At 39.6% G+C, this 7,158-nt stretch overlaps 1 protein-coding gene across 1 annotated transcript; it reads left to right on the top strand.

Moving 5' to 3' along the window:
• Positions 1 to 494: 494 nt before the first annotated feature.
• LOC140202444 (complement C1q tumor necrosis factor-related protein 1-like) lies at positions 495 to 2,450 on the top strand. The gene is made up of 2 exons (XM_072267310.1): positions 495 to 723; positions 1,900 to 2,450. Exons 1-2 carry the CDS (start codon positions 495 to 497, stop codon positions 2,448 to 2,450), a joined length of 780 nt encoding a protein of 259 aa, XP_072123411.1.
• Positions 2,451 to 7,158: the final 4,708 nt, after the last annotated feature.

Here is a 7,158-nt window from a genome sequence, read left to right on the forward strand (position 1 = left end):
ACATACTGAAAGTACTCACATGGTGCTGTGGATATCCAGGGAAAATGCTTGTGCACTGAAAGGAAATTCCATTCTCTAGATTGGAGCAGCCTTGCTATCTTTGGTTGAACTACATATTCACTCCATTTCAGTGTTTGCAACCAGCCAGCCCTGCACCCGTAATATTGATTACAAAATACGCTGATTCTTCTGTTGCCTTGCCTTTCCACAATGGTTAGTGTGTATAGGGACACTTTATTACTTGACTGGATGATTCTTACCCATCAGCCAAAAAGCATATTACTTATCATTTTTTTTGCTTTAAAACTAGTGTTAAGTGTTAAATGAAAGGAACGAAGGTTTTGTTAAAAAATCTATGATATTTCCCCAAGTGTAGATTGTATCAACTAATATTTTTAGGCTGGTGACTCTATCCAGATTTACTAATGCACAGTGCAATTATTGACTTTTTTTTTCTATACTCTTAAGCGTGCAGCTCAAACTGCTTTTGAAGGATGAAGGCTCACATTACTCTGATTATTGCCTTGCTGAGTTCTGTCAGTTTATCGAAAAGAATTCATTCTAAAAAGCAGAGGGCCCCATATTCATGTGTGCGATGTTGTGGACCGTTGGAGAAGCCTGCTTATCCATATGGATTATCACAAATTCATGGTGCTGTAAGTGACCATCTTACCTACCGCCTGCCCGAAATCAAGCCAAAGATAGACATCACAATACTGAAAGGTGAGATTTATAATTTTCTCCTAAATTCCTCGTTTCACCTCTGGTACTAAATGTGGAATGATCCCTTTGATATCAGTATGACTCATTGGTAGCATTTTACATCTGAACAGGAGGCTCAAGGCTCCAAGCTCCACTGCTTAAGAATGGAGCATGTGGTCCAGGTTGCTTGTCTGCTACAATGCTGAGGAATCTGATGTGTATAATTCAAAATTCAGATTCACGGTGGCCTGGCATATATATGTACCATAATCATCTGCATGGAAAATTGATATTCTATTGATGATTAACCTTGTGCCTGTGGAATTTGCTGAAAACAAACTGGCTGTTTTGTACATGGCATCAGTGACCACACTTCAAAAATACTTTATATATTGTTTTTCACATCCTTATTTGAACCTCATCTAGGTTGTTCAGTTAAGGATGTAAAAGGCACAATATTAATGTAAGGTTTTCTTTCATTAATACACTTAAGAAGGAGCTATGTACACATCAGAAGATAGGAGCAAGAGTGGGATACCAGGCTTTTCAAACTTGTCCTAACATTAAGTATGATCATGGATGATTTACACTGGTCTCAACCTGGCTTCTGTACCAGTTCCCCATAACCCTTAATTCTTCAATCATTCGAATATTTATTGATCTCCACAGTAAATATATCTAATGACCTGACCACCCACCACCATCAGTGACAGAGAATTCCTGAGACTCACTGCCCTCTGAGAGAAGAAATTTCTCAGCACCTTGGCTTTAAATGATGGCCTCCTATCCTGTAGTTAGGTTTCCTTGTTTGCGACTCTCACTAATGAAAAAATCTGACATTTACCCTTCACACTTGAATAATGCCACCCCTCAAGGAATGTAGTCCCAAACAGTGCCCTCTCAATGAGACAACCTCTTATCCTGTGAATTCACTTGGTAAATCTATGGGCATGAGCAGAGTAAGAGCTTATGCTGATTCAGTGATGTAATAAAGTGAATATGACCACAGAATATATCAAGCAGCACACACAAACTGCTGGAGGAACTCAGTGAGCCAGGCAGCAACTATGGATAAGAGAATACACCTGCTGTCTTGTGTGGCCTGCCTTATGCCTCAAATTCTGTAGAATTGCATGCAAAGTTAAACCCTCTCCATGCTAAAATACTAACAATAAAACATTAACTTTTATTCTGTAGGTTCGAAAGGAGAGCAGGGAGAGAAGGGATTGCCAGGAAAAACGGGCAAGGAGGGACCCAAAGGTTCCACTGGCATTATTGGTCCCAAAGGGAACAAAGGTCTGCCAGGAACTCCAGGGAACAGCTGCAAACTGTATTATGCAGCATTTTCGGTCGGCCGAAGGAAGTGGATGGAGAGTGAGGAGCTTCAGGCACAGCTGACCTTTGACACTGAGTTTGTGAATCTCTATCAGCACTTCAGTATGTTCACAGGAAAGTTCTACTGTTATGTCCCAGGTGTCTACTACTTCAACCTCAATGTGCACACCTGGAACTTCAAGGAGACTTATCTCCACCTAATGCACAACTCGGAGGAGGTGGTGATCCTGTACGCCCAGTCTAGTGACCGCAGCATCATGCAGAGTCAGAGTGTCATGTTGGAACTGCGGCAGAAAGACGAGGTGTGGGTCAGGCTGTACCGAAACAACAGGGAAAGTGCTGTTTACAGCGATGAGACTGACGTCTACATCACATTCAATGGCTACTTAGTCAAGCCAACAGAGTTTGAATAAGGGGAGGAGCTGTTCAGAACCTCAGGTCACTTTCATCATTCAGATTCGATTATGGATAGAATGGTTAAACTATGAGGACGTTGCATGAATTTAGAATCAGAATCAGCTTTATTATCACTGACATCTGTCATGAAATTTATTCTGTGGCAGCAATATAGTGCAGGACATGAAATTACTATAAATTACAGAATAAATAAATAGTGCGTAAGACAAATAACGAGGTAGTGTTCAGATATTCAAGGACCATTCAGAAATCTGGTGGAGGACATTTGCTGTTCTTAAAACACTGAGAGTGGCTCCCCAGGCTCCTGTACCTCCTTCCTGATGATAGTAACACAAAGAGGACATGTCCTGGATGGTGAGGGTGTTTAATGCTGCCTCTTGAAGGTGTCTCTGATGGCAGGAAGGTTTATGCCCATGATGGAGCTGGCTAAGTCTAGAATGCTCTTGATCTAATCTTCCAAAGGCCTCTTGGTCTAAGGTTCCAAAGACCTCTTACTTTAAGAATCATTCCTTTAGATTGGAAAACTGCTTGTAACTCAGCTACTTGAAAAAGATGGGAGAAAGAAATCAGTGATTCCACAATCTAGGAAAAGAAATACTAAGAAAAGAGTGACTGAACACCTGATTGGTGCTGATCAGGGAGAGTCAGCATGAACTTGTAAAAAGCAAGTCATGTCTGAAGAACCCAATAGTATTTCATTTGGAACAATGATTTAAAAAGTGCCTATGGATATAATTTTTATAGATTTCCAGAAGGCATTTGATGAAATCCTGCAGAAGACACCAGGAGGTAAAAATGAAATTGAAGGCAAATTATTGAGCTGGCTAAGAATTTGATGTGTGGTTGGGGATGGAGGATAACAGGCAGTCATATTGGCAGATTGGTATTAAGATGTACTGCAAGGAACTTTGGTGTATTGAATTCCACAACTAGTCACTATCCTTATAGGGTAGGATAGAAAGCTACAGACTCATGTTTACTGATGGCATTATGGCAAGTATTAAAACTGAAAAGATATATATATAGTTAAAACAAAAGGACAAAAGGCAAATCTGTGGCAAATGGACACCTATATGTAAAAGGAGAAAAAGAACAGAATACATTTTTAACATTGGAAAATGATCCACTTATAATTACTATTAAAATATTATGGACAAGTACAGAAAACAATGAGAAATGTTAATGGAATCCTAATCTTTAATGCTGAGGACTAAATTTTAAGAGGGTGGAAATTATGTCACATATATATTTGGAATAAAGGTTAGACTACATTTGTGCAATTCTGACACCAAACCCTAGGGAAGATGTATTTACCCTGAACCTGGAAGGGTTGCTGTGTTGATTTATCAGAATCATACCTGGAATTCAATCACAAGAAGGGATTGTACAAATAAATGCTGTAATCCTCGATTAATTGTAATCTAATTGAATCTTTAAAGATATTTTGGAGATCTGATGACAGCTGGAGAGAAATCATTTTGACTAGTTGACTAGTTTGATAATGCTGTAAAGGCATGTTCTGCAATCTAAAGTCTAAGCTGTCAGATGTGAAATCGGAAAAAACAACTTTGGAGTTTAAACTTTGTAACTTTTTATCTAATGGATTAATTGACATTGTTTAATATGATATAATCTTTAGTTTACCAAAGTTATTGGAGGTTTAAACTAATAGGTTATTGATCATCCATAATCTCATTGAATGGTGAAATGTGATTGATAGGCTAGATAGCTTACTCCTTATATTCCTGTGTTTTTGTGAATAGGTGCAAGACAAGCGAGCATAACCGTAAAACAAAGTTATGGTAGGGAGAGGATAATGTTATCAAGTGCTCCTTTAACATGATTTGGAAATCTAGAGTCATGTCTCTCAAAAGCTATTGAGATTAGTGTTAGTAAAACTGTCAAAACTGAACCTGATAGATTTTTATTTGACAAAAACTGTGTACAAGGGGCAATGGAACTTCGGCAGATAAATGTTTTTAAGATACACACTGGCAGTTCTCTAACTGAATGACAGATCCAGCTTGAGAAGATGAGTGGGTTTAACCTGTTTCTATGACTTATATAAAAACATATTTATTCATCTTAGATCCATATTTGTTCAAGCCCTCTTCGAAGTAAATTTCACTTTGCCCAGGCATCTACTATCTAATGAGGTAGGAAACTAACTTTCTAAAACTTTCTGTGTAGAGAGTCTATAAAACTATAGAACTTAGAGTCTATGGAAGTGAGGTAAAGCAGCAGTGAAGTCATGGACCTTATACAGATTACAGAGGAGGAAGTGTTTGCTGTCTTGAGGCAAATCTGGGTGGACATATCTGCAGGGCCTGACAAAGAATTCACTTTGACCCTTGGGAGGTGTGCAGAAATTGGAGGGGCTGTAGCAGATATATTTAAATCATCCTTAGCGACAGGTGAGGTGCTGGAGGATTGGAGGATAGCTAATGTTGTTTCACTGCTTATGAAAGGCTCTAAGAATACATCAGGAAATTATAGGCCGGTGAGCCTGACCTCAATGGTGAGAAACTTATTAGAATGTATTTCATGGGTCTGAATACATAAGTATTTGTTTAGATAAGGACTGAATAGAGATAGTCATCACTAGGAATGTTGTTGAAAGCAAGGCAGTGGATGTTGTCTACATGGACTTTAGCAAGGCATCCGTCAAGATCCTGCATGGGAGGTTGGTCAGGAAGGTTTAGTTGCATGGCATTCAAGATGAAGTAGTAAATTGAATTAGAAATGGCCTTTGCAGGAGAAGCCAGAGAGTGGTAGTAGATGGTTGCCTCTCTGACTGGAGGCCTGGAACTAGTGGAGTGCCACAGGAATCGGTGCTGGGTCTGTTGTTTGTCATCTATATCAATGATGTGGATGATAATGTGGTTAACTGCATCAGCAAATTTGCAGATGATACCAAAATTTGGGGTGTAGTAGACAGCAAAGAAGACCACCAGAGCTTGCAGCATGATCTGGACCAGATGGAAAAATGGGCTGAAAAATGGCAGATGGAATTTAATGCACACAAGTGTGAGGTGTTGCACTTTAGGAGGAAAAACCAGCGTAGATCTTACACAGTGAATGGTAGGGCACTGAGAAGTGCAGTGGAACAAAGGCATCTGGCAATACAGATCCATAATTCAAAGAAAGTGACATCACAGGTAGATTGGGTCATTAAGAAAACTTTTTGCATATTGGCCGTCATACATCAAAGTATTGGGTACAGTAGTTGGGATGTTATGTTGAAGTTGTGTAAGATATTGATGAGGACGAATTTGGAGAATAGAGTGCAGTTTTTGTCACCTGCTTACAGGAATGATGTAAATAAAATTGAAAAGGTTCAGAGAAAATTTATGAGAATGTTTCCAGAAATGGAGTACCAAAGTTATAAGGAAAGATTGAATCAGTTAAAAATTATTCTCTGGAATGTAGATGATTGAGGGGAGATTTAAAAGAGGTATACAAAATGATGAGGGATATAGATAGGGTAAATACAAAACGGCTTTTTCCACTGAGGTTGGGTGAGACTACAACTAGAGGTAATTGGTTAAGGGTGAAAGGTAAAATGTTTATGGGGAACGTAAGTGGAAACTTCTTCAAAGAGCTGCTAGTGCAAGCGGTGGATACAATCTCGATTTCAATGCTCAAGAGAAATTTGGATAGGTATATAGATGGCAGCGGTATGGATGGCTATGGTCCAAGTCCAAGTGCGAATTGATGGGACTAGGCTGTTTAAATGGCTTGATACGGACTGGATCGGCGGCAGGACAAGTTTCTGTGTTGTACTATTCTATGACTCTATGACTTTAAAAGTTCTTTCTGATTCTAAGCCTGAAAATCTTCCACCAATGCATCATGGCTGATTTATTGTCCCACTCAACCCCATTCTCCTGTCTTCTCCCCATAACCTTTGATGTCCTTACTAATCAAGAACCTATCAGTCTCTGCTTTGAATATGCCTAATGATTTGGCCTCCACAACTGTCTATGGCAATAAATTCCACAGATTCACCACTCCCTGGCTAAAGAAATTCCTTCTCATCTCTGTTCTAAATGGACACCCCTCTATTCTGAGACTGTGTCCTCTGGTCCTAGACTCACCTACTATAGGAAACAGCCTCACCACATCCATTCTATCTAGGCCTTTGAATATTCAATGAGATCCCCTTCATTCTTCTAAACTCTAGCAAATAGAAGGACAGAGAAACTCAAGTGCTCCTTATACGTTAACCCTTTCATTCCCAGAATCATCCTCATGAACTTCCCCTGGACTCTCTTCAAAGCCAGCACATCTTTTCTGAGACAAAGGGCCCAAAACTGCTCACAATATTCCAAGTGTGTTTGGACCAATGCCTTATGAAGCCACAGCATTATATCTTTGCTCTTATATTCTAGTCCTCTCAAAATGAATGCTAACCTTGCATTTGCGTTCCGGACCACCAACTCAATATACAAGTTAACATTTAGGGAATTCTGCCCAAGGACAACCAAGTCCCTTTGTATCTGATTTTAGGATTTTCTTTCTTCCAAAATGCATCACCTTACACTTCCCTGCATCATATAGCATCTCCCACTTCTTTGCCCATTCACTCAATCTGTCCAAGACCTTCTGCAGTCTCCCTGCATCATCAACACTACCTGCCCCTCCACCTACCTTTGTATCATCTTCAAACTTGGCCAGAAACCAATTCTGCCATCTAAGTCATTG

This window comes from Mobula birostris, chromosome 9 (genome assembly GCF_030028105.1).
Source record: "Mobula birostris isolate sMobBir1 chromosome 9, sMobBir1.hap1, whole genome shotgun sequence".
NCBI classification, from domain to species: Eukaryota; Metazoa; Chordata; class Chondrichthyes; order Myliobatiformes; family Myliobatidae; genus Mobula; species Mobula birostris.

Coding starts and splice junctions, on each gene's coding strand:
- LOC140202444 (XM_072267310.1), top strand. CDS start 495: ATGAAGGCTCACATTACTCTGATTATTGCCTTGCTGAGTTCTGTCAGT. Junction 724..1,899: donor AGACATCACAATACTGAAAG/GTGAGATTTATA, acceptor TTTATTCTGTAG/GTTCGAAAGGAGAGCAGGGA.